Source organism: Scyliorhinus torazame, chromosome 14, assembly GCF_047496885.1.
Source record: "Scyliorhinus torazame isolate Kashiwa2021f chromosome 14, sScyTor2.1, whole genome shotgun sequence".
NCBI lineage: Eukaryota > Metazoa > Chordata > Chondrichthyes > Carcharhiniformes > Scyliorhinidae > Scyliorhinus > Scyliorhinus torazame.
The window spans coordinates 121262210-121287916 of NC_092720.1; the positions used below are offsets into that span (position 1 = coordinate 121262210).

The following is a 25707-nucleotide window of genomic DNA, read 5'->3' on the forward strand; positions in this document are numbered from 1 at the left end:
GGTTTTCCCCTGATAGGCTATCCCCCCCGACAGTATCCAAAGGGGTATACCTGTTCGAGAGGGGGACAACCACAGGGGATTCCTGCACTGACTGCCTGCCCTTTCTGGTGGTCACCCATTTCTCTGCCTGCACCTTGGGTGTGACCACATTTACATAACTGCGATCTATGACGCTTTCCGCCACCTGCATGCTCCTAAGTGCATCCAATTGCTGCTCCAACCGAACCATGCGGTCTGTGAGGAGCTCCAGTTGGGTGCACTTTCTGCAGATGAAGCCATCCGGGACGCTGGAAGCCTCCCGGACCTGCCACATCTCACAGTCAGAGCACTGCACCCCTCTAACTGACATTGCGTCAATTAATTAAAATAATTTTTTTAAATTTTTTTAAAAAAAATATATATTTTTTTAAATTTCAAAGTTACTGCTAACTATCGGTTTCCTAGCACTAGATTTCTAATAGAAATGCGAAAGCTAAATATAGTACTCTCCGATCTCTGGCTTAGATACCCCTCTAAATTATAATTAGGTAATTATGTTTAATTAGTTACCAATGCTTAATTTTTTAAATTTAGTGTAGATTCCCAACCAGCCACTCAGGTCACAGTTTTTCTGTGATGTCACTTCAGTTTCCCCCCGACACACACAATTTGAAAAAGGTATAAAAGTAAAAATGAGTAAAAATCACTTACTTACCTTCTGAGTGTCTTAGATGTTCTCAGGTTCTCGCCCTGACAGAGACTGCTCCTCCACCTCCGAACCTTGACCTGCACAATGCTAATAATATAATATAATAATAATATAATATGACACTTACCTCACACCAATGGGTCTTATTATTAGGTTAGAGGAGGAGGGTGGGTGGGAGACACTACACGTGTAGTGTCTCGGGTTTCCTCTCCACCAGAATTTATTGGTTAGGGGGGGGGGGGGGGTCTTCCCAGAAGTCCGCGGGTCGAAAAAAAAAAAACAGAAAAGAAGTGTTTTTTTAAAAGGATACACTTACCTCCCAGAAATCACTTGCGCACCGCTCCCGCTGAAATCGACTGGCCTGCACCTGTGAAGGTAAGAGTTTTTAAAGGATACACTTACCTCCCAGAAATCACTTGCGCACTGCTCCCGCTGAAATCGACCAGCGGGAACCAGACGGTACGAAATGAAATAAATAGCTTTCTAGAAACACATCGGGCGCAATCAAGCAAAATAATAATGGGTTGTTTCAGATGGAAATACTGGATGTGAATGACGTTATGTAAATAAAAGCTCTTTTATTCCTGATGTGGCACTGAACTGTTTTGATGTGGTTGAAGTGAAATGACATGAAGATGTAAGAACAACTGGAAAACATGGTGGGCTGTTATGCATTGGCCACATCGCCAAAAACTCATTTGGATCTCATGGTGAGGGTGGGACGGTAGACAGTGGTTAGCACTGTTGCTTCACTCGCCTGGGTACCAGGTTTGATTCCCAGCTTGGGTCACTGTCTGTGCGGAGTCTGCACGTTCTCCCCGTGTCTGCCTGGGTTTACACAGAGTGCTCAAAAATTACATTGTCGAGCAGTGAAGGAGACTTTCTGGTTTTCTTTGCATTTGGAGTGTGATCTTTTTTCGTCAGTTGCTGTTCCACACTCCTTTTCCCTGAGCAGAAAAGATAATAACCTGAACTGCTAATCAAGACGAATAGAATTACAGAGAATGCCAGCAAAGAAAGATTCCAACAAATCTGTGACAGTCTTTTCCCCACTTAAGTCAATCAGTTTATTCCAATTCTCTGACTTTAAAATGTCGAAAGCATATAAAGTCTCCAGCCCCTCATTAAGAGTAAAACTTTTTGACCTCTGATGAGACACTAGTGATTCCACACTGCACTGGCACTGCATCCTGTGATGACTGGGGTACTCAAAACTGCACACAGTACTGGGTGGGTTTCCTCCCACAATCCAATGATGTGCAGGTTAGGTGGATTGGCTATTCTAAATTGCTCCTTAATGTCCAAAAGGTTAGGTGGAGTTACTGGGTTAAGGGGATAGGGGGGATAGGATGGAGGTGTGGGCTTAAGTAGGCTGCTCTTTCCAAGGGCTGGTGCAGATTCGATGAGCTGAATGGCCTCCTTCTACACTGTAAATTCTATGATTCTATGAGGTCCCAGACCTCCCATGGGCATTGACGACGGCTGACATTTTCGAACAGAATGTTAAACAACATTTGGTCTTAGTCGATTTGCTTTCCATGTGATTTGAATTTTACTACCTGTCAAACACGATTGGTAACACAGTCATCATCAAGATCAAGAGACACTTTTCCACACCCTCAGAGACAAAAGATAGACAACATTCGGCAATTTGTCTCGGAGTTTAGAAACTTTGCACACACATGAGACTTTGAACATATTACAAGCAGCTGCTATACCCACAGTCCACAGGTGTGGCTGAACCCGCAGTAAGCTCAGCCAAGCATCTTCTAAAGTTATGTGCCCATGGAGAATGATGAAAAGAGTGAAAGGTAAAGAGGCAGTGAGAGGAAGAGACATGTTGAGGAAGAAACAGGGATAGTGTAGAACAAGTGGTTATGTGATGACCTGGTTTCTTAAGCAGTCATGTGTCAGAAGCACCCTGGGTTGAAAGTAACCAGACACAGTGCGAAGGAATCACCGTATTGGCTCTCCATGTACACCCACATAGATAGTGAAGTCTCCAGATGTGCACCATGCAATGCACTCCAGCCACATCAAACAAAAAGAACGTTACACCTACATGGAGTGGCACGGTGGCACAGTGATTAGCACTGCTGCCTCACACTCCAGGACCCCGGCTTAAATTCCAGCCTCGGATGGTTGTCTCTGTGGTATTTGCACTTTCTCCCCGTGTAGTTATGGCTTCACATTGGAGCAACAAATCAGAATCTAGTGGTCTGCTCTGCCCTCATTCTCATCATTATTTTGATTATTCAAATCTGCCTTTTATCCCTTATTAGGCTTTGGCAGCCATTGGGGAAATGCATTCCACCGTCTAATAACGCGGAAAATATTGCTTCTGAACTGCAGTATTTTTTTAAAAAGTTGAATAAATTTAGTGTACCAAATTCATTTTTTTCAATTAAGGGGCAATTTAGCGTGGCCAATCCACCTAGCCTACGCATCTTTGGGTTGTGGGGGCGAAACCCACGCAAACATGGGGAGAATGTGCAAACTCCACACGGACACTCCACACGGACAGTGACCCAGAGCCGGGATCGAACCTGGGACACTGGGACCCTGGAGGGCAGCACGGTTGCATTATGGATAGCACAATTGCTTCACAGCTTCAGGTTCCCAGGTTCGATTCCGGCTTGGGTCACTGGCTGTGCGGAGTCTGCACGTTCTCCCCGTGTGTGTGAGGGTTTCCTCCGGGTGCTCCGGTTTCCTCCCACAGTCCAAAGATGTGCAGGTTTAGTGGAGTGGCCATGATAAATTGCCCTTAGTGTCCAAAATTGCCCTTAGTGTTGGGCGGGGTTACTGGGTTATGGGGATAGGGTGGAGGTGTTGGCCTTGGGTGGGGTGCTCTTTAAAAGAGCCGGTGCAGACTCGATGGGCCGAATGGCCTCCTTCTGCACTGTAAATTCTATGATCTATGACGTCGACACCGTGAGGCAGCAATGCTAACCACTGTGCCGCCCAACTGCAGTATTAACCAGAAGGTATGAAATGAAAAAAATAACTTTCTGGGAACACACCGGGGGCAATCATCAAGCAAAATAATAATGGGTTGCTTCAGATGGAAATTCTGGATGTGAATGACGCTATGTAAATAAAAGCTCATATTCCTGATGTGGCACTGAACTGTTTTGAGGTGGTTGAAGTGAAATGACATGAAGATGTAAGAACAACTGGAAAACATGGTGGGCTGTTATGCATTGGCCACATCGTCAAAAACTCATTTGCATTTCATGGTGAGGGCTGGCTGGTAGCACAGTGGTTAGCACTGTTGCTTCACACGCCTGGGTCCCAGCTTGGGTCACTGTCTGTGCGGGGTCTGCACGTTCTCCCCGTGTCTGCATGGGTTTACACCGAGTGCACCGGTTTCCTCCTACAAGTCCCAAAAGATGTGCTTGTTAGGTGAATTGGATTTTCTGAATTCTCCCTCTGTGTAACCGAACAGGTGCCAGAGTGTTGCGGCGACGGGCTTTTCACAATAACCTCAATGCAGTGTTAATGTAAGCTTACTTGTGACAATAAAGATTATTATTAGTGTTAGTTGTGGTGATATACATCACTGTAAGTACACAAAGGGTTAATGTACATACATTGCACCTAGCTAGACACTAGAGGGAACACCAGAGACATGACACACAGGCAGTCAACTAATAGGTCAGTAAGATAGGACACGACCAACGGGCAGTCACGATACACACAGAGGTGACACTACCACAGGAGGGCATTACACCAACCCATATAAAAGGACACATACTCAGTCTCTGTCCAGTGGAGACTCTCAGTGAGTACACAGGGTTGATTTGAAACACATCACACCCACCACGTGGATTGTAGCAGACTGGTTTGTCAGTCTGAGTAGCTATAGAAGGTTTAACAGCGAAAGAAGGAGTCGAATCTAAGTAGGAGAATTGTTAATAGTTTAATAAACATGTTAAAGCTGTCTCCAAGTCTGAACCTTCCTTTGTCAGAGTGCACATCAAGGAAGCAGCTTATGCTACATTTTGTAAGGGCCACAAAGAATCCAGCACAAGTTTAAGGATACAAAGCAATAACATTTATTTACAATAACATATATATATATATATATCAGCAGCAGCAACTTCCCTTGCTGCACACTCCTTCCTGCCGGTTCCTAAACTGGCCAGCTTTATTTATACTTGGAGTTTACTAATGGTTTCTCCGCCCCCCTCATTGGGGAAGCTCATACTCCCACAGGATTGTGGGATTGTCATTAGTCCCCAGCCAATGGTAAGCAGGCAGGTTATAACACTACGTCAAGAGCATAACAAAACATTAGTCTTATAAGAGCTTGGTTGAATGATTGGAAATTTGGGACCCACCAAGAGAGTGTTGACGATACCAGGAGCTGAAATAACTTAGGGGAAAGTAATTAGGAAACACACAAAAGATGACATAATTACCAGGTGATAGTTGTGTCTTGTCCAGTAATCCAGGGAGGCTACCACAAGAGACTGGCTGTAGGTTGGAGTCAAAATTCACATTGTCCAGCAGTGAAGGAGACTTTCTGGTTTTCTTTGCATTTGGCGTGTGATCTTTTTTCGTCAGTTGCTGTTCCACACTCCTTTTCCCTGAGCAGAAAAGATAATAACCTGAACTGCTAATCAAGACAAATAGAATTACAGAGAATGCCAGCAAAGAAAGATCCCAACAAATCTGTGACTGTCTTTTCCCCACTTAAGTCAATTAGTTTATTCCAATTCGCTGACTTTAAAATGTCAAAAGCATATAACGTCTCCAGCCCCTCATTAAGAGTAAAACTTTTTGACCTCTGATTCCACACTGCACTAGCACTGCTTCCGGTGATGACTGGGGTACACAAAACTGCACACAGTACTGGGTGGGTTTCCTCCAACAATCCAATGATGTGCAGGTTAGATGGATTGGCTATTCTAAATTGCTCCTTAATGTCCAAAAGGTTAGGTGGAGTTACTGGGTTAAGGGGATAGGATGGAGGTGTGGGCTTAAGTAGGCTGCTCTTTCCAAGGGCTGGTGCAGATTCGATGAGCTGAATGGCCTCCTTCTGCACTGTTAATTCTATGATTCTATGAGGTCCCAGACCCCCCATGGGCATTGACGACGGCTGACATTTTCGTACAGAATGTTAAACAACATTTGGTCTTAGTTTATTTGCTTTCCAGGTGATTTGAATTTGACTATCTGCCAAACACGATGAGTAACACAGTCATCATCAAGCTCAAGATCAAGCTGCAGGGGCTGTTTAGCACAGGGCTAAATCGCTGGCTTTGAAAGCAGACCAAAGCAGGCCAGCAGCACGGTTCAATTCCCGTAACAGCCTCCCGAACAGGCACCGGAATGTGGCGACTAGGGGCTTTTCACAGTAACTTCATTTGAAGCCTACTTGTGACAATAAGTGATTTTCATTTCAAGAGAGAGACACTTTTCCACACCCTCAGAGACAAATGATAGACAACACTCGCCAATTTGTCTCGGAGTTTAGAAACTTTGCACACACATGAGACTTTGAACATATTACAAGCAGCCGCTTTACGCACAGTCCACAGGTGTGCCGGAACAGGCGGTAACAGGAACAGTTGCAGGTCTATGTTTACCAAGATCTGACGATGGGCAAGAGAAAATAGTCGTCAGTGCACAGGAATAAACAGGACGAGACAAAGGATCACTCCCTCAGTTACTCAGGCACCGAGTCAAAAAGCAAAATATATTATTCATTACCAGAATTCCTAAATTATCTTTCCCCATCCAGCTCGTTAAATTTCTGAAACCAACAGCCTTGATCACTTCCTGTCAAGACTATTAATTTGAAAATCCTTCCACTAATTCACAATCTTCAATAAGGGAAGAGTGTGAACATACATAAACAGCAACTATCTCCCTGGGTACCCTATTCCAAACATCTGTGAATAAGTTATATCTTAACTTTCCATACACATTTTCTGAATGTGCAGTGCTTCTCACCAATTGTCTTTCTTAGGACCATGGCAAATAATCTCATGGTTCCAAACTGGGACAGCTGGTTCTTGATGCGGAGCAGCACCAACAGCAAAGGTTTAATTTGCATGCCTGCTGAGGTTACACCTGAAGGCCCTGCCTTCTAAATCTTGCCCCTAGCCTGAGATGTGGTGATGCTCAGGTTAAATAGCCACCAGTCAGCTCTCAAAAGAAGGGAGAACAACCTATGGTCCTCTGGTGACATTTACATTTTTACTTCAAAAGACTTCAACTAAGTCAGTAGGATTCTCGCCCAATCTTCTCGACTGCGAATGTTGCTCAGTTCTACAGTCTTCCAGTGAACAATTTATGATACGATTTGGCGTAACATCATTCTAGATATCATCAGTAACAGAAAAATGAAGAGCATTGGCTGAAATGCCACTCTTGGGTGTTTGACACTCCCAGATTAGGCACAGCATGACATGGCTCAAATATAGAATGAAGCTTGCTCTGCACTAGGCCCAGTGTCCAAGGCCAAGTCCTACCCCCTTCAACCATAATGCTTTATAAAGCATTAGTTAGGGCCCATTTAGAATACAGTGAGCAGTTTTGAGCCCCACACCTCAGGAAGGACATACTGGCACTGGAGCGAGTCCAGCGGAGATTCACACGGATGATCCCAGGAATGGTAGGCCTAACATACGATGAACGTCTGAGGATCCTGGGATTATATTCATTGGAGTTTAGGAGGTTGAGGGGAGATCTAATAGAAACTTACAAGATAATGAATGGCTTAGATAGGGTGGATGTAGGGAAGTTGTTTCCATTAGCAGGGGAGACTAGGACCCGGGGGCACAGCCTTAGAATAAAAGGGAGTCACTTTAGAACAGAGATGAGGAGAAATTTCTTCAGCCAGCGAGTGGTGGGTCTGTGGAATTCATTGCCACAGAGGGCGGTGGAGGCCGGGACGTTGAGTGTCTTTAAGACAGAAGTTGATAAATTCTTGATTTCTCGAGGAATTAAGGGCTATGGAGAGAGAGCGGGTAAATGGAGTTGAAATCAGCCATGATTGAATGGTGGAGTGGACTCGATGGGCCGAATGGCCTTACTTCCACTCCTATGTCTTATGGTCTTATGGTCTAACCAATAGACAGCCAGAGTGATGACAGACATGTCAATCCACTATGATCTCACCTTCCCAACAGCAACGACTCGGTGTTCAGGGTATTGAAAGAACAAACAGGTGAATTCTGATATTGAAAGATTCTGATTGATAGGACATGACATTTAGAAAAATGTTCCTATTTAATTACTCATTCAGCAGTTATAATAATAATAATATGTCACAAGTAGGCTTACATTAACACTGCAATGAAGTTACTGTGAAAAGACCCTAGTTGCCACGGGCGCCTGTACGGGTACACAGAGGGAGAATTAAGAATTTTCAGCCGGTATGGGAATTGAACCTGCGCTCCTGGCCTTGTTCTGCATTACAAACCAGCTGAATCACAGCATAAAACACAGAGGAAATGAAACACAGGTGGCATGATCGGGGGTGGTTTAGCACAGGGCTAAAGAGCTGGCTTTTAGAAGCAGAACAAGGCAGGCCAGCAGCACGGTTCAATTCTCGTACCAGCCTCCCCGAACAGGCGCCGGAATGTGGTGACTAGGGGCTTTTCACAGTAACTTCATTTGAACCCTACTTGTGACAATAAGTGATTTTCATTTCATTTCATTCTCTGTATGTGCAATTTGACAAGGAATTTGGTCTATAAAGTCAGAACCATACAGATTTTAGCACAAAAGGAACTTAGTCAAACCCATCGCTGGTGTACCATACTCCCCATTATTTTGATTATTCAAATCTTCCTATAATCCCTTTTTATGCTTCAGCAGCCATTGGAGAATGCATACCATCGTCTAATCACATGGACAATATTGCTTCTCAACTGCAGTATTAACTGCATATTAAGATATGAAATGAAAAAATAACTTTCTAGAAACACACCGAAGGCAATCATAAAGCAAAATAATAATGGGCTGCTTCAGATCAAATTACTGGCTGTGAATGACGTTATGTAAATAAATGCTCTTTTATTCCTGATGTGACACTGAACTGTTTTGGGGAGGTTAAAGTGAAATTACATGAAGATGTAAGAATAACTGGAAAACATGGTCGGCTGTTATACATTGGCCACGTCGGCAAAAACTCATTTGGATCTCATGGTGAGAGTGGCACAGTAGCACAGTGGTTAGCACAGTCACATCACCGCGCCTGGGTCCCAGGTTTGATTCCCGACTTGGGTCTCTGCCTGTGTGGAGTCTGCACTTCTCTCCATGACTGGGTGGGTTTCCTCCGGGTCTTCCGGTTTCCTCCTACAAGTCCCGAAAGACGTGCTTGTTAGGTGAATTGGACATTCTGAATTCTCCCTCTGTGTATCCGAACTGGCGCCGGAGTGTTGCGACTAGTGGATTTTCACAGTAACCTCAATGCAGTGTTAATGTAAGCCTACTTGTGACAATAAAGATTATATTATTATAAGAGCATGGTTGAATGATTGCAAATTTGGAACCCACCAGGAGAGTGTTGACGATACCAGGAGCTGAAGTAACTGAGGGGAAAGTGGTTGGGAAAAACCCAAAAGATGACATAAATACCAGGTACTAGTTGTGTCTTGTCCAGTAGTCCAGGGAGGCCGCCACGACAGACTGGCAGTTGGTTGGAATCAAAACCTACTTTGCCAAGCAGAGAAGGAGGCTTTCTGGTTTTCATCACATTTGGTTTGTCATCTTTTTTCGTCAGTTGTTTTTCCACAATCATTTTCCCTGAGCAGAAAAGATAATAACCGGAAATGTTAATCAAGACAAATAGAATTACAGGGAATACTAGCAAAGAAAGGGCCCAACAAATCTGTGACAATCTTTTCCCCACTTAAGTAAGTTAGTTTATTGCAATAATCTCACTATAAAATGTCTAAAACATCTAACTTCTCCAGCCCCTTATTAAGAGTAAAACCTTTTGAACTCTGATGATACACTAGTGATTCCAAACGGCTTCCTGTGATGACTGGGGTACACAGAACTGCTCACAGTAGTCTGAGTTCGGCCTAAGATCTGGTATAAATTCAGCTTCAGCTCCCTGCTTTTCCAATCCAGATATAAAAATCGAAGATTGTTTTGCAATTTTTTGCCTATTTCCATGGACCATTACCATGAATGATTGGTGAATCTATGCTGTAGGTGAAGGGAGATACACAGACGGAAAGCAGTGGAGAAGGAGAACGATGAAAAAGAATGAAAGGTAAAGAGGCAGTGAGGGGAAGAGACTTGTTGAGGAAGAAAAAGGGATAATGTCGAAAATGTGGTCATGTGATGACCTGGTTTCTTTAGCAGTCACGTGTCAGAAGCACCCTGGGTTGAAAGTAACCAGACACAGTGCCAAGGAATCACGGTACTGGCCCTCCATGTACACCCACATAGATAGTGAAGTCTCCAGATGTGCACCATACAATGCACTCCAGCCACATCAAACAAAAGAACCGTTACACCTACATGAGCGGTACGATGGCACAGTGATTAGCACTGTTGCCTCACAGCTCCAGGATCCCGGCTTCAATCCCGGTTTCGGGTGGCTGTCTTGTGTGGAGTTTGCACTTTCTCCCCGTGTACCAATGTTAGCTTCACATTGAAGCAACAAACCCAAATCTAGTTGTCCGCTCTGCCCTCATACTTATCATTATTTTGATTATTCAAATCTTCCTTTTATCCCTTATTAGGCTTTGGCAGCCATTGGGCGTCAAATAACGTGGAAAATATTGCGTCTTAACTGCAGTATTAACCAGAAGGTCTGAAGTGAAAAAATAACTTTCTGGAAACACTCCGGGGCAATCATCAAGCAAAATAATAATGGGTTGCTTGAGATGGAACTATTGGATGTGAATGATGTTATGTAAATAAAAGCTCTTTTATTCCTGATGTGGCACTGAACTGTTTTGAGGTGGTTGAAGTGAAATTACATGAAGATGTAAGAACAACTGGAAAACATGGTGGGCTGTTATGCATTGGCCACATCGCCCAATACTCATTTGGATCTCATGGTGAGGGCGGCACGGTAGCACAGTGGTTAGCACTGTTGCTTCACACGCCTGGGTCCCAGGTTCGATTCCCAGCTTGGGTCACTGACTGTATGGATTTCTCCCCGTGTCTGCGTGGGTTCACTCATGGTGCTCCAGTTTCCTCCCACAAGTCCTGAAAGACGTGCTTGTTAGGTGAATTGGACATTCTGAATTCTCCCTCGGTGTACCCGAACAGGTGCCGGAATGTTGCGACTAGGGGCATGTCACAGTAACTTCAATGCAGTGTTAATATAAGCCTACTTGTGGTAATAAACATTATTATTAGTGTTAGTATTATAAGTGCTTGGTTGAATAATTGCAAATTTGGGACCCACCAAGAGTGTTGACTATACCAGGAGCTGAAGTAACTCAAGGGAAAGTGATTGGGAAACACCCAAAAGATGACATAAATACCAGGTACTAGTTATGTCTTGTCCAGTACTCCAGTGACACCACCACAAGAGACTGGCAGTAGGTTAGAGTCAAAATCTACTTTGCCGTGCAGATAAGGAGGCTTTCTATTTATCGACACACTTGACTTGCCATCTTTTTTTGCCTGTTACTGTTCCACACCCCTTTTCCCTGAGCAGAAAAGATAATAACCGGAAATGTTAAACAGGACGACTAGAATTACAGAGAATACCAGCAAAGAAAGAGCCCAACAAATCTGTGACAGTCTTTTCTCCACTTAAGTCAATTAGTCTATTCCAATTCTCTCACTTTAAACTGTCGAAAACATCAAACTTCTACAACCCCTCATTAAGAGTAAAGGTTTTTGACTTTGGATGAGACACTAGTGATTCCACACTGCACTGGCACTGCTTCCTGTGAGGACTAGGGTACACAAACTTGCACACAGTAGTCCAAGTGCGTCCCAGGATCTGGTATAAATTCAGCATCAGCTGCTTGCTTTTCCAATCAGTTATAAAAGCGAGGTTTTGCAATTTTTTGCTTATTTTGCTTGTACCATTACCATGAATAACTAGTGAATCTATGCTCCAGGTGAAGGGAGATACACAGAAGGAAAGCAGTGGAGATGGAGAATGATGAAAAAGAATGAAAGGTAAAGAGGCTGTGAGAGAAAGAGAGCTATGGAGGAAGAAACAGAGTGAGTGTAGAACAAGTGGCCATGTGTTGACCTGGTTTCTGAAGCAGTCACGTGACGGAAGCACCCTGGTTTGAAAGTAATCAGATACAGTGCCAAGGAATCACTGTACTGGCCCTCCCACATAGATAGTGAAGTCTCCAGATGTGCACCATGTAATGCACTCCTACCACATCAAACAAAGAGAATCATTACACGTACATGGAGCGGCACGACAGCACAGTGATTAGCACTGCTGCCTCACATACCAGGATCCAGGTTTCAATTCCGGCCTCGGGGGAGGTTGTCTGAGTGGAGTTTGCACTTTCTCGCCGTGTACCAGTGTGAGCTTCACATTGGAGCAACAAACTCTAACCACTTGTCTGCTCTGCCCTCATACTCATCATTATTTTGATCACTCAAATCTTCCTATAATCCCTTATTAGGCTTCAGCAGCCATTGGGGAAATGCATTCCATCGTATAATAACGTGGAAAATATTGCTTCTTAGCTTCTGGTTAATACTGCAGTTATGAAATGAAAAAATAACTTTCTGGAAACACACAGGGGGCAGTCATCAAACTAAATAATAATGGGTTGCTTCTGATGGAACTACTAGATGAATCTGGATAACCCTCACCATCATAGAATCCCTACAATAGAGAGGGAGACCATTAGCCCCATCGAGGTTGCACCGACCCTTTGAAAGATTACCCTACCTATGCCAATCTTCCACCCTATCACCATAACCCCACTTAGGGGCAATTTAGCATCGCCAATCCACCTGACCTGCCTGTCTTTCAACAATAAGTGTAGGGAAACACAACAGGGACTAGTCACTTGTACTGATATACTGACTACTGTTATAAAGAGGGGACATGAGGGCGGCATGTGGTGCAGTGGTTAGCACTGGGACTACAGCGCTGAGGACCCAGGTTCGAAACCCGGCCCTGGGTCACTGTCTGTGTGGAGTTTGCACATTCTCCCCATGGCTGCGTGGGTTTCAGCCCCACAACCCAAAGATGTGCAGGCTAGGTGGATTGGCCACGTTAAATTGCCCCTTAATTGGAAAAAAACACAATTGGGTACTCTAAATTAAAAAATAAATAAATAGGGGACATGAAAGGATGATCATTACGGCAGACATACTCATCATTCATATAAAGACAGAACTTAATTGCTGAAAATAATTCATCTTTTAAAGTGAGACAAAGTGTTACATGCTAAGATGATTTACAAATGCTGAAACCAATGTAGGCCAGGAATGGGAATAGAGTCCATAATGAGCGCGTTTAGCCAGATGTTTTCTGGAGCTTGAAACGCCGACAAACCCCACGCTATCGAGCATGTCTCTGTTCCCATTCGAGTAGATTTGGGACCTCAGAGGGGAACATCCGACGAGGCCGCACTTAGTCCAGTTTTCTGCACTGAGGTGCTCCGCTCGCTGGAACTGCAGAAGGAGATCGGGACACCATTTAATGCATGCCATTTTGGATCATCCAGAGGATATGAATGACGTTATGTAAATAAAATCTCTTTTATTCCTAATGTGACACTGAACTGTTTTGAGGAGGCCAAATTGAAATCACATGAAGATGTAGGAACAACTGGAAAACATGGTGGGGTGTTATACTTTGCCACATTGCCAAAAAGCCATTTGGATCTCATGGTGAGGATAAGAGCTTGGTTGAATGATTGCAGATTTGAGACCCGCCAGGAGAGTTTTGCCAATACCAGGAGCTGAAGTAACTGAGGGGAAAGTGGTTGGGAAACACCCAAAAGATGACATAAATACCAGGTGCTGGTTGTGTCTTGTCCAGTACTCCAGTCAGGCCGCTACAAGAGCCTGGCAGTAGGTTGGAGCCAAAATCTACTTTGCCGAGCAGTGAAGGAGGCTTTCTGGTTTCCGTCGCATTTTGTTTGTCACCTTTTTTCACCAGTTGCTTTTCCACACTCCTTTTCCCTGAGCAGAAAAGATAATAACCAGAAATGTTAAACAAGACAAATAGAATTACAGAGAATATCAAGCAGAGAAAGAGCCCAACAAATCTGAGTCTTTTCCCCACTTCAGTCAATTAGTTTCTTTCAATTCTCGGACTTTAAAATGTCGAAAACATCTAACTTCTCCAGCCCCTCATTAAGAGTAAAGGTTTTTGAACTCAGATGAGACCAGAGTGATTCCACACTGCACTGGTGTGCTTCCTGTGATGACTGGGGTACACAAAACTGCACACAAGTGCGGCCTAAGATCTGGTATAAATTCAGCACCAGCTCCTTGCTTTTCCAATCCAGATATAAAAATTGAGGATTGTTTTGCAATTTTTGCCAATTTTGCATGTACTATAACCTCGAATGACTGGTGAATCTACCCTCTGGTTGAAGGGACTTGCTCAGACGAAAAACAGTGGAGAAGAAGAATGATGAAAAAGAATGAAAGCTAAAGAGGCAGTGAAAGGAAGAGACCTATTGAGGAAGAAACAGGGAGAGTGTTGAACAAGTGGCCATGTGATGACCTCGTTTCTTAAGCAGTCATGTGACGGATGCACCCTGGGTTGAGAATGACCTGATACAATGCCAAGGAATCATGGCACTGGCCCTCCATGTACACCCACATAGAACACAGAACAGCGCAGTACAGGCCCTTCAGCCCTCGATGTTGCGTCAACCTGTGAAACCAATCTAAAGCCCAGCTGCACTATTCCCTTATCATCCATATGTTTATCTAATGACCATTTAAATGTCCTTAATATTGGCGAGCCCACTACTGTTGCAGACAGGGCATTCCACGCCCTTACTACTCTGAGTAAAGAATCTACCTCCGACATCTGTCCTATATCTACCTCCCCTCAATTTAAAGCTATGTCTCCTCATGCTAGCCATCACCATCCGAGGAAAAAGGCTCTCACTTGCCGCCCTTTCTAATCCATTTTGTATCAGAGGATTAGATAGAGTGGACAGTGAGACAAAGGATACAGAGGATTAGATAGGGTGGACACAGATAGTGAAGTCTCCAGATGTGCACCATGCAATGCACTCCAGTCACATCAAACGTACATGGGACGGCACAGTGATTAGCACCGCTGCCTCACAGCTCCAGGGTCGCAGGTTCAATTCCGGCCTCGGGTGGTTGCCAATGTGGAGTTTGCACTTTCTCCCCATATACCAGTGTGAGCTTCACATTGGAGCAACAAACTCTAATCCAGTAGTCTGCTCTGCCCTCACACTCATCATTATTTTGATTATTCAAATCTTCCTATAATCCCTTATTAGGCTTCGGCAGCCATTGGGGAAATGCATTCCATCGTCTAATAATGTGGGAAATATTGTTTCTTACCTTCTGGTTAATACTGAAGTTAAGAAATGAAAAAATAGCTTTCTGGAAACACACAGGGGGCAGTCATCAAACTAAATAATAATGGGTTGCTTCTAGAAGTACTAGATGAATCTGGATAACACTCAGCATCATAGAATCCCTACAATGCAGAGGGAGACCATTTGGCCCATCACGTCTGTACCAACCCTTTGAAATAGCACCTTACCTCGGCCAATCCCTCACCCTATCTCCATCACATCATGTAGGGGCAATTTAGCATAGCCAATCGACCTGACCTGCACATCTCTGGACAATACGTGTAGGGAAACACAATAGGGACCAGTCACTTGTACTGATATACTGACCATTATTATAATATTATTAGATATTTCAGTAAGCTCAGGGAAGGTGGTAAAAGAGGGAGAGGGGTGGCATTGTTAGTCAAGGACAGTATTACGGTGGCAGAAAGGACGTTTGATGAGGACTCGTCTACTGAGGTAGTATGGGCTGAGATTAGAAACAGGAAAGGAGGTCACCCTGTTAGGGGCTTTCTATAGGCCTCCGAAAAGTTCCAGAGATGTAGAGAGGATTACAAAGATGATTCTGGATAGGAGCGAAAGCAACAGGGTAGTTGTTATGGGGGACTTTAATTTTCCAAATATTGACTGGAAACGCTATAGTTAGAGTACATTAGATGGGTCCGTTTTTGTCCAATGTGTGCAGGAGGGTTTCCTGACACAGTATGTAGATAGGCCAACGAGAGGCGTGGCCGTTTTGGATTTGGTACTGGGTAATGAACCAGGAAAGGTGTTAGATTTGGAGGTAGGTGAACACTTTGGTGATAGTGACCACAATTCGATTACGTTTACTTTAGTGATGGAAAGGGATAGGTGTATACCGCAGGGCAAGAGTTGTATCTGGGGGAAAGGCAATTATGTTGCGATGAAGCAAGACGTAGGATGCATCGGATGGAGAGGAAAACTGCAGGGGATGGGCACAATGGAAATGTGGAGCTTGTTCAAGGAACAGCTACTGCGTGTCCTTTATAAGTATGTACCTGTCAGGCAAGGAGGAAGTGGTCGAGCGAGGGAACCGTGGTTTACTAAGACAGTCGAAACACTTGTCAAGAGGAAGAAGAAGGCTTATGTAAAGATGAGACATGAAGGTTCAGTTAGGGTGCTCGAGAGTTACAAGTTAGCTAGGAGGGACCTAAAGAGAGAGCCAAGAAGAGCCAGGAGGGGACATGAGAAGTCTTTGGCAGGTAGGATCAAGGATAACCCTAAGGCTTTCTATAGACATGTCAGGAATAAAAGAATGACTAGGGTAAGAGTAGGGCCAGTCAAGAACAGTAGTGGGAAGTTGTGCTTGGAGTCCGAGGAGATAGGAGAGGTGCTAAATGAATATTTTTTGTCAGTATTCACACAGGAAAAAGACAATGTTGTCGAGGAGAATACTGAGATTCAGGCTAGTAGACTAGAAGGGCTTGAGGTTCATAAGGAAGAGGTGTTAGCAATTCTGGAAAGTGTGAAAATAGATAAGTCCCCTGGGCCGGATGGGATTTATCCTAGGATTCTCTGGGAAGCTAGGGAGGAGGTTGCTGAGCCTTTGATCTTTAAGTCATCTTTGTCAACAGGAATAGTGCCAGAAGACTGGAGGATAGCAAATGCTGTCCCCTTGTTCAAGAAGGGGAGTAGAGACAACCCCGGTAACTATAGACCAGTGAGCCTTACTTCTGTTGTGGGCAAAATCTTGGAAAGGTTTATAAGAGATAGGGTGTATAATCATCTGGAAAGGAATAATTTGATTAGAGATAGTCAACACGGTTTTGTGAAAGGTAGGTCGTGCCTCACAAACCTTATTGAGTTCTTTGAGAAGGTGACCAAACAGGTGGATGAGGGTAAAGCAGTTGATGTGGTGTATATGGATTTCAGTAAAGTGTTTGATAAGGTTCCCCATGGTAGGCTACTGCAGAAAATACGGAGGCATGGGATTCAGGGAGATTTAGCAGTTTGGATCAGAAATTGGTTGATGGGAAGTGTTCAGACTGGTGTCCAGTTACGAGTGGTGTGCCACAAGGATCTGTTTTGGGGCCACTGCTGTCTGTCATTTTTATAAATGACCTGGAGGAGGGCGTGGAAGGATGGGTGAGTAAATTTGCAGATGACACTAAAGTCGGTAGCGTTGTGGACAGTGCGGAAGGATGTTACAAGTTACAGAGGGACATAGATAAGCTGCAGTGCTGGGCTGAGAGGTGGCAAATGGAGTTTAATGCAGAAAAGTGTGAGATGATTCATTTTGGAAGGAATAACAGGAAGACAGAGTACTGGGCTAATGGTAAGATTCTTGGCAGTGTGGATGAGCAGAAGGATCTCAGTGTCCCTGAAAGATGCCACTCAGTTTGAGAGGGTTGTTAAGAAGGCGTACGGTGTGTTAGCTTTTATTGGTAGAGGGATTGAGTTTCGGAGCCCTGAGGTCATGTTGCAGCTGTACAAAACTCTGGTGCGGCCGCATTTGGAGTATTGCGTGCAATTTTGGTTGCCGCATTATAGGAAGGATGTGGAAGCATTGGAAAGGGTGCAGAGGAGATTTACCAGAATGTTGCCTGGTATAGAGGGAAGATCTTATGAGGAAAGGCTGAGGGATTTGAGGCTGTTTTCGTTAAATGTTAAGAGGTGACTTAATTGAGGCATACAAGATGATCAGAGGATTGGATAGGGTGGACAGTGAGAGCCTTTTTCCTCGGATGGTGATGTCTAGCACGAGGGGACATAGCTTTAAATTGAGGGGAGATAGATATAGGACAGATGTCAGAGGTAGGTTCTTTACTCAGAGTAGTAAGGGCGTGGAATGCCCTGCCTGCAACAGTAGTGGACTCGCCAACACTAAGGGCATTCAAATGGTCATTGGATAGACATATGGACGATAAGGGAATAGTGTAGATGGGCTTTAGAGTGGTTTCACAGGTCGGCGCAACATCGAGGGCCGAAGGGCCTGTACTGCGCTGTAATGTTCTATGTTCTAATGAGGGGCCATGGCAGCACGGTAGCATAGTGGTTAGCGCAATTGCTTCACAGCTCCAGGGTCCCAGGTTCGATTCCCGGCTGTGTCACTGTCTGTGCGGAGTCTGCATGTTCTCCCAGTGTGTGCGTGGGTTTCCTCCGGGTGCTCCGGTTTCCTCCCACAGTCCAAAGATGTGCAGGTTAGGTGGATTGGCCATGCTAAATTGCCCTTAGTGTCCAAAATTGCCCTTAGTGTTGGTTGAGTGGGGTTACTGGGCTATGGGGATAGGGCGGTGTGGGTCTGGGTAGGGTGCTCTTTCCAAGAGCCGGTGCAGACTCGATGGGCCGAATGGCCTCCTTCTGCACTGTAAATTGTATGAAAGGATGATCAGTACTACAGGCATACTGATCATTTATATAAAGACAAAACTTAATTGTTTAAAATAATTCATATTTTAAAGTGAGACAAAGAGTTGCATGCTAAGGTGATTTACAGATGCTGAAACCGATGTAGGCTGTGAACTACCCGAATGGGAATAGGGTCCATAATGAGTGTGTTTAGCCGGGTGTTTCCCGGCGCTTGGAGCACCACGATATCGAACAACTCTCTGTTCCCATTCGGGTAGATGCGGGGCCTCAAGAGGGGAATTTCCTGATGAGGCCGCACTTAGTCCTGTTTTCTGCACTGAGGAGCTCCGCTAGCTGGAACTGCAGAAGGAGATCGGGACACCATTTAATGCATGCCATTTTGGATCATCCAGAGGATATGAATGACGTTATGTAAATAAAATCTCTTTTATTCCTAATGTGACACTGAACTGTTTTGAGGAGGCCAAATTGAAATCACATGAAGATGTAGGAACAACTGGAAAACATGGTGGGGTGTTATACTTTGCCACATTGCCAAAAAGCCATTTGGATCTCATGGTGAGGATAAGAGCTTGGTTGAATGATTGCAGATTTGAGACCCGCCAGGAGAGTTTTGCCAATACCAGGAGCTGAAGTAACTGAGGGGAAAGTGGTTGGGAAACACCCAAAAGATGACATAAATACCAGGTGCTGGTTGTGTCTTGTCCAGTACTCCAGTCAGGCCGCTACAAGAGCCTGGCAGTAGGTTGGAGCCAAAATCTACTTTGCCGAGCAGTGAAGGAGGCTTTCTGGTTTCCGTCGCATTTTGTTTGTCACCTTTTTTCACCAGTTGCTTTTCCACACTCCTTTTCCCTGAGCAGAAAAGATAATAACCAGAAATGTTAAACAAGACAAATAGAATTACAGAGAATATCAAGCAGAGAAAGAGCCCAACAAATCTGAGTCTTTTCCCCACTTCAGTCAATTAGTTTCTTTCAATTCTCGGACTTTAAAATGTCGAAAACATCTAACTTCTCCAGCCCCTCATTAAGAGTAAAGGTTTTTGAACTCAGATGAGACCAGAGTGATTCCACACTGCACTGGTGTGCTTCCTGTGATGACTGGGGTACACAAAACTGCACACAAGTGCGGCCTAAGATCTGGTATAAATTCAGCACCGGCTCCTTGCTTTTCCAATCCAGATATAAAAATTGAGGATTGTTTTGCAATTTTTGCCAATTTTGCATGTACTATAACCTCGAATGACTGGTGAATCTACCCTCTGGTTGAAGGGACTTGCTCAGACGAAAAACAGTGGAGAAGGAGAATGATGAAAAAGAATGAAAGCTAAAGAGGCAGTGAAAGGAAGAGACCTATTGAGGAAGAAACAGGGAGAGTGTTGAACAAGTGGCCATGTGATGACCTCGTTTCTTAAGCAGTCATGTGACGGATGCACCCTGGGTTGAGAATGACCTGATACAATGCCAAGGAATCATGGCACTGGCCCTCCATGTACACCCACATAGAACACAGAACAGCGCAGTACAGGCCCTTCAGCCCTCGATGTTGCGTCAACCTGTGAAACCAATCTAAAGCCCAGCTGCACTATTCCCTTATCATCCATATGTTTATCTAATGACCATTTAAATGTCCTTAATATTGGCGAGCCCACTACTGTTGCAGACAGGGCATTCCACGCCCTTACTACTCTGAGTAAAGAATCTACCTCCGACATCTGTCCTATATCTACCTCCCCTCAATTTAAAGCTATGTCTCCTCATGCTAGCCATCACCATCCGAGGAAAAAGGCTCTCACTTGCCGCCCTTTCTAATCCATTTTGTATCAGAGGATTAGATAGAGTGGACAGTGAGACAAAGGATACAGAGGATTAGATAGGGTGGACATAGATAGTGAAGTCTCCAGATGTGCACCATGCAATGCACTCCAGTCACATCAAACGTACATGGGACGGCACAGTGATTAGCACCGCTGCCTCACAGCTCCAGGGTCGCAGGTTCAATTCCGGCCTCGGGTGGTTGCCAATGTGGAGTTTGCACTTTCTCCCCATATACCAGTGTGAGCTTCACATTGGAGCAACAAACTCTAATCCAGTAGTCTGCTCTGCCCTCACACTCATCATTATTTTGATTATTCAAATCTTCCTATAATCCCTTATTAGGCTTCGGCAGCCATTGGGGAAATGCATTCCATCGTCTAATAATGTGGGAAATATTGTTTCTTACCTTCTGGTTAATACTGAAGTTAAGAAATGAAAAAATAGCTTTCTGGAAACACACAGGGGGCAGTCATCAAACTAAATAATAATGGGTTGCTTCTAGAACTACTAGATGAATCTGGATAACACTCAGCATCATAGAATCCCTACAATGCAGAGGGAGACCATTTGGCCCATCACGTCTGTACCAACCCTTTGAAATAGCACCTTACCTCGGCCAATCCCTCACCCTATCTCCATCACATCATGTAGGGGCAATTTAGCATAGCCAATCGACCTGACCTGCACATCTCTGGACAATACGTGTAGGGAAACACAATAGGGACCAGTCACTTGTACTGATATACTGACCATTATTATAATATTATTAGATATTTCAGTAAGCTCAGGGAAGGTGGTAAAAGAGGGAGAGGGGTGGCATTGTTAGTCAAGGACAGTATTACGGTGGCAGAAAGGACGTTTGATGAGGACTCGTCTACTGAGGTAGTATGGGCTGAGATTAGAAACAGGAAAGGAGGTCACCCTGTTAGGGGCTTTCTATAGGCCTCCGAAAAGTTCCAGAGATGTAGAGAGGATTACAAAGATGATTCTGGATAGGAGCGAAAGCAACAGGGTAGTTGTTATGGGGGACTTTAATTTTCCAAATATTGACTGGAAACACTATAGTTAGAGTACATTAGATGGGTCCGTTTTTGTCCAATGTGTGCAGGAGGGTTTCCTGACACAGTATGTAGATAGGCCAACGAGAGGCGTGGCCGTTTTGGATTTGGTACTGGGTAATGAACCAGGAAAGGTGTTAGATTTGGAGGTAGGTGAACACTTTGGTGATAGTGACCACAATTCGATTACGTTTACTTTAGTGATGGAAAGGGATAGGTGTATACCGCAGGGCAAGAGTTGTATCTGGGGGAAAGGCAATTATGTTGCGATGAAGCAAGACGTAGGATGCATCGGATGGAGAGGAAAACTGCAGGGGATGGGCACAATGGAAATGTGGAGCTTGTTCAAGGAACAGCTACTGCGTGTCCTTTATAAGTATGTACCTGTCAGGCAAGGAGGAAGTGGTCGAGCGAGGGAACCGTGGTTTACTAAGACAGTCGAAACACTTGTCAAGAGGAAGAAGAAGGCTTATGTAAAGATGAGACATGAAGGTTCAGTTAGGGTGCTCGAGAGTTACAAGTTAGCTAGGAGGGACCTAAAGAGAGAGCCAAGAAGAGCCAGGAGGGGATATGAGAAGTCTTTGGCAGGTAGGATCAAGGATAACCCTAAGGCTTTCTATAGACATGTCAGGAATAAAAGAATGACTAGGGTAAGAGTAGGGCCAGTCAAGAACAGTAGTGGGAAGTTGTGCTTGGAGTCCGAGGAGATAGGAGAGGTGCTAAATGAATATTTTTTGTCAGTATTCACACAGGAAAAAGACAATGTTGTCGAGGAGAATACTGAGATTCAGGCTAGTAGACTAGAAGGGCTTGAGGTTCATAAGGAAGAGGTGTTAGCAATTCTGGAAAGTGTGAAAATAGATAAGTCCCCTGGGCCGGATGGGATTTATCCTAGGATTCTCTGGGAAGCTAGGGAGGAGGTTGCTGAGCCTTTGATCTTTAAGTCATCTTTGTCAACAGGAATAGTGCCAGAAGACTGGAGGATAGCAAATGTTGTCCCCTTGTTCAAGAAGGGGAGTAGAGACAACCCCGGTAACTATAGACCAGTGAGCCTTACTTCTGTTGTGGGCAAAATCTTGGAAAGGTTTATAAGAGATAGGGTGTATAATCATCTGGAATTAATAATTTGATTAGAGATAGTCAACACGGTTTTGTGAAAGGTAGGTCGTGCCTCACAAACCTTATTGAGTTCTTTGAGAAGGTGACCAAACAGGTGGATGAGGGTGGTGTGGTGTATATGGATTTCAGTAAAGTGTTTGATAAGGTTCCCCATGGTAGGCTACTGCAGAAAATACGGAGGCATGGGATTCAGGGAGATTTAGCAGTTTGGATCAGAAATTGGTTGATGGGAAGTGTTCAGACTGGTGTCCAGTTACTAGTGGTGTGCCACAAGGATCTGTTTTGGGGCCACTGATGTCTGTCATTTTTATAAATGACCTGGAGGAGGGCGTGGAAGGGTGGGTGAGTAAATTTGCAGATGACACTAAAGTCGGTAGCGTTGTGGACAGTGCGGAAGGATGTTACAAGTTACAGAGGGACATAGATAAGCTGCAGTGCTGGGCTGAGAGGTGGCAAATGGAGTTTAATGCAGAAAAGTGTGAGATGATTCATTTTGGAAGGAATAACAGGAAGACAGAGTACTGGGCTAATGGTAAGATTCTTGGCAGTGTGGATGAGCAGAAGGATCTCAGTGTCCCTGAAAGATGCCACTCAGTTTGAGAGGGTTGTTAAGAAGGCGTACGGTGTGTTAGCTTTTATTGGTAGAGGGATTGAGTTTCGGAGCCCTGAGGTCATGTTGCAGCTGTACAAAACTCTGGTGCGGCCGCATTTGGAGTATTGCGTGCAATTTTGGTTGCCGCATTATAGGAAGGATGTGGAAGCATTGGAAAGGGTGCAGAGGAGATTTACCAGAATGTTGCCTGGTATAGAGGGAAGATCTTATGAGGAAAGGCTGAGGGATTTGAGGCTGTTTTCGTTAAATGTTAAGAGGTGACTTAATTGAGGCATACAAGATGATCAGAGGATTGGATAGGGTGGACAGTGAGAGCCTTTTTCCTCGGATGGTGATGTCTAGCACGAGGGGACATAGCTTTAAATTGAGGGGAGATAGATATAGGACAGATGTCAGAGGTAGGTTCTTTACTCAGAGTAGTAAGGGCGTGGAATGCCCTGCCTGCAACAGTAGTGGACTCGCCAACACTAAGGGCATTCAACTGGTCATTGGATAGACATATGGACGATAAGGGAATAGTGTAGATGGGCTTTAGAGTGGTTTCACAGGTCGGCGCAACATCGAGGGCCGAAGGGCCTGTACTGCGCTGTAATGTTCTATGTTCTAATGAGGGGCCATGGCAGCACGGTAGCATAGTGGTTAGCGCAATTGCTTCACAGCTCCAGGGTCCCAGGTTCGATTCCCGGCTGTGTCACTGTCTGTGCGGAGTCTGCACGTTCTCCCAGTGTGTGCGTGGGTTTCCTCCGGGTGCTCCGGTTTCCTCCCACAGTCCAAAGATGTGCAGGTTAGGTGGATTGGCCATGCTAAATTGCCCTTAGTGTCCAAAATTGCCCTTAGTGTTGGTTGAGTGGGGTTACTGGGCTATGGGGATAGGGCGGTGTGGGTCTGGGTAGGGTGCTCTTTCCAAGAGCCGGTGCAGACTCGATGGGCCGAATGGCCTCCTTCTGCACTGTAAATTGTATGAAAGGATGATCAGTACTACAGGCATACTGATCATTTATATAAAGACAAAACTTAATTGTTTAAAATAATTCATATTTTAAAGTGAGACAAAGAGTTGCATGCTAAGGTGATTTACAGATGCTGAAACCGATGTAGGCTGTGAACTACCCGAATGGGAATAGGGTCCATAATGAGTGTGTTTAGCCGGGTGTTTCCCGGCGCTTGGAGCACCACGATATCGAACAACTCTCTGTTCCCATTCGGGTAGATGCGGGGCCTCAAGAGAGGAATTTCCTGATGAGGCCGCACTTAGTCCTGTTTTCTGCACTGAGGAGCTCCGCTAGCTGGAACTGCAGAAGGAGATCGGGACACCATTTAATGCATGCCATTTTGGATCATCCAGAGGATATGAATGACGTTATGTAAATAAAATCTCTTTTATTCCTAATGTGACACTGAACTGTTTTGAGGAGGCCAAATTGAAATCACATGAAGATGTAGGAACAACTGGAAAACATGGTGGGGTGTTATACTTTGCCACATTGCCAAAAAGCCATTTGGATCTCATGGTGAGGATAAGAGCTTGGTTGAATGATTGCAGATTTGAGACCCGCCAGGAGAGTTTTGCCAATACCAGGAGCTGAAGTAACTGAGGGGAAAGTGGTTGGGAAACACCCAAAAGATGACATAAATACCAGGTGCTGGTTGTGTCTTGTCCAGTACTCCAGTCAGGCCGCTACAAGAGCCTGGCAGTAGGTTGGAGCCAAAATCTACTTTGCCGAGCAGTGAAGGAGGCTTTCTGGTTTCCGTCGCATTTTGTTTGTCACCTTTTTTCACCAGTTGCTTTTCCACACTCCTTTTCCCTGAGCAGAAAAGATAATAACCAGAAATGTTAAACAAGACAAATAGAATTACAGAGAATATCAAGCAGAGAAAGAGCCCAACAAATCTGAGTCTTTTCCCCACTTCAGTCAATTAGTTTCTTTCAATTCTCGGACTTTAAAATGTCGAAAACATCTAACTTCTCCAGCCCCTCATTAAGAGTAAAGGTTTTTGAACTCAGATGAGACCAGAGTAATTCCACACTGCACTGGTGTGCTTCCTGTGATGACTGGGGTACACAAAACTGCACACAAGTGCGGCCTAAGATCTGGTATAAATTCAGCACCAGCTCCTTGCTTTTCCAATCCAGATATAAAAATTGAGGATTGTTTTGCAATTTTTGCCAATTTTGCATGTACTATAACCTCGAATGACTGGTGAATCTACCCTCTGGTTGAAGGGACTTGCTCAGACGAAAAACAGTGGAGAAGAAGAATGATGAAAAAGAATGAAAGCTAAAGAGGCAGTGAAAGGAAGAGACCTATTGAGGAAGAAACAGGGAGAGTGTTGAACAAGTGGCCATGTGATGACCTCGTTTCTTAAGCAGTCATGTGACGGATGCACCCTGGGTTGAGAATGACCTGATACAATGCCAAGGAATCATGGCACTGGCCCTCCATGTACACCCACATAGAACACAGAACAGCGCAGTACAGGCCCTTCAGCCCTCGATGTTGCGTCAACCTGTGAAACCAATCTAAAGCCCAGCTGCACTATTCCCTTATCATCCATATGTTTATCTAATGACCATTTAAATGTCCTTAATATTGGCGAG

General features: G+C 44.6%; 1 protein-coding gene across 1 annotated transcript in view; it reads right to left on the reverse strand.

Moving 5' to 3' along the window:
- The window catches only part of LOC140389984 (uncharacterized), a 150124-nt gene that overhangs the window by 68915 nt on the left and 55502 nt on the right, over nt 1-25707 (reverse strand). Inside the window, 5 exon segments of the mRNA XM_072474733.1 lie at nt 5110-5277; nt 9281-9448; nt 13616-13783; nt 19186-19353; nt 24746-24913. Coding sequence (XP_072330834.1) covers nt 5110-5277; nt 9281-9448; nt 13616-13783; nt 19186-19353; nt 24746-24913 — 840 coding nt within the window.